The sequence below is a fragment of the Plectropomus leopardus genome, unplaced genomic scaffold, assembly GCF_008729295.1.
Source record: "Plectropomus leopardus isolate mb unplaced genomic scaffold, YSFRI_Pleo_2.0 unplaced_scaffold22484, whole genome shotgun sequence".
Lineage (NCBI taxonomy): Eukaryota > Metazoa > Chordata > Actinopteri > Perciformes > Serranidae > Plectropomus > Plectropomus leopardus.
This window is the reverse complement of record NW_024624364.1, coordinates 1-1728: the sequence shown is the minus strand read 5'-3', so window position 1 is coordinate 1728 and position 1728 is coordinate 1. Positions and strand designations below refer to the sequence as shown.

At 45.2% G+C, this 1728-nt stretch overlaps 1 protein-coding gene across 1 annotated transcript; it reads right to left on the bottom strand.

Annotated features, from left to right (window-relative positions):
- Positions 1 to 5: 5 nt before the first annotated feature.
- Positions 6 to 1667, bottom strand: med27 (mediator complex subunit 27). Its single transcript, XM_042516059.1, has 4 exons — positions 1448 to 1667; positions 700 to 844; positions 402 to 532; positions 6 to 141 (listed from the first exon to the last, which is right to left on the bottom strand). The coding sequence occupies exons 1-4, from the start codon at positions 1648 to 1650 to the stop codon at positions 6 to 8; spliced, it is 615 nt and encodes a 204-aa protein (XP_042371993.1). The 5' UTR covers positions 1651 to 1667.
- Between the last annotated feature and the right edge of the window lie 61 nt (positions 1668 to 1728).

Here is a 1728-nt window from a genome sequence, read left to right as displayed (position 1 = left end):
ACCTGTCACCTGTGCAGTGTGTCTACGTGTGTGATGTCATGTGTTACCAGGAGAACAGCTGAGGTTCCGTTGGGTCTAAACAGCTCGATGGTCACATCAGGAAACATCCTGCCGATCCGAGAGATGACATCATCCACATACCTGTACACACAGAGACGGTCTGCGAGTCATGGCTGAGTGAATACACCCACTTCCTGTTACAAGTTAAAAGCCCTGGTATCAGAAAAAAAAGCCTTAATTTTTAAAAAATTACATTTTAACAAGTTAAAATAAGAGCAGAAATCTGACTCGATGAAGACTCCAAACAGGAAGTCATGGTGATGTCACTGTGTGCTAACATACAGTGTGCATCACAGTGTGTGTATTAGAGTGTGTGTGTTACAGTGTGTATTAGTACTCACTGAGGAGGAAGTACCAGGGTACTGGGTTGGACTTTGGGTCGTCTCTTGGCTGAAGCTCCCATCTGATTGGCTGATCGTTTGAGCGACTGCTGATTTAACAAACTGGAGGCCAAACCAGCGTGGTACTGCAACTACACACACACACACACACACACACACGTCAAATTTTCTTTTTTTAAAAATCAAAAAAAGTTAAAGAAGAAAAAAAAATCACCGTATTCATTTTTTAAATGATCTATATTTGAAAAGCTGCATTAGCATGTTAGCCTGTTAGCATGTTAGCATGTTAGCATGTTACCTTGTTGGACCACTTGTAGGCCTGCAGCAGCTGAGAGTACAGAGGAGTTTTGTCCTGAACTGGATCCAGACTGAGGAGACCGCTGTTATGAAGAGGATGAGACTCCGAGGGACGTCCAACTAGACCGCTGAGACGCTCCAACTCACTGCAGAGAGACAGAGAGAGACAGACAGACAGAGACAGAAAGACAGAAATACAAAGACAGACAGAGACAGCATTCAGTAACACAGCATCACTTCCTGTTTACATCCTGTTTAGTTGCTAGGGGCAACCACAGAAACATTCAGTTTCATTCTCAGTTTAACAGATTTCTGTTTCACAACACATATAAATCTATAATCTGTATAATCTAAGGTCTATAATCTGTATGAAATAAAGTCAAATCTGTATAATCTAAAGTCTATAATCTGTATAATCTAAAGTCTATAATCTGAATAATCTAAAGTCTATAATCTGTATATACAGTCTGTGTCTGTCATTTTAAAATGATGTTTACATTCAGCATTAAGCAGTCTGCAGTGTGAAGCTCCTTAAATTGAGTAAAAACTGGCTGGGGTTTGGTGCAGGGACTGGGCTCAGCTCAGTGATATTTACAGTCAGAATGTGTATTTTGGGGGTTTGGTGCGGGGTCGGGTGTTTGGGGGTCTCTGTTACTGATCTCAGGTTCCGCTGAGAGTTAGAGGGTTCGGGAGTATATCGGGGTGTTTTGGGGGTTATATCGGGGTATTTTGGGGGGTTGGGTACTCACTTGAGGTCCCGGTTGACCGCCTGCAGGTGGTCCTGGAACTCGGCTATGAACTGCTTCTCACGGCCCTCCAGGGTCTCCCGGTTCTTCATGCCGTCCTTCAGGGACTCGAACACGCGGCTCACGCTGGAGCGCAGCGCCTGAATGCCGCTGATCGCGTGAGAGAAAGCGTCCAGATTCACCCCGACGTTCACTACGTCCGCCATCTTTCCTACTTCTCTTTCGGCCGCTGCCGGCGCTCACTCATGACGTCACGGCGCCGCGCTCAGGCTTCTCTCATAAAT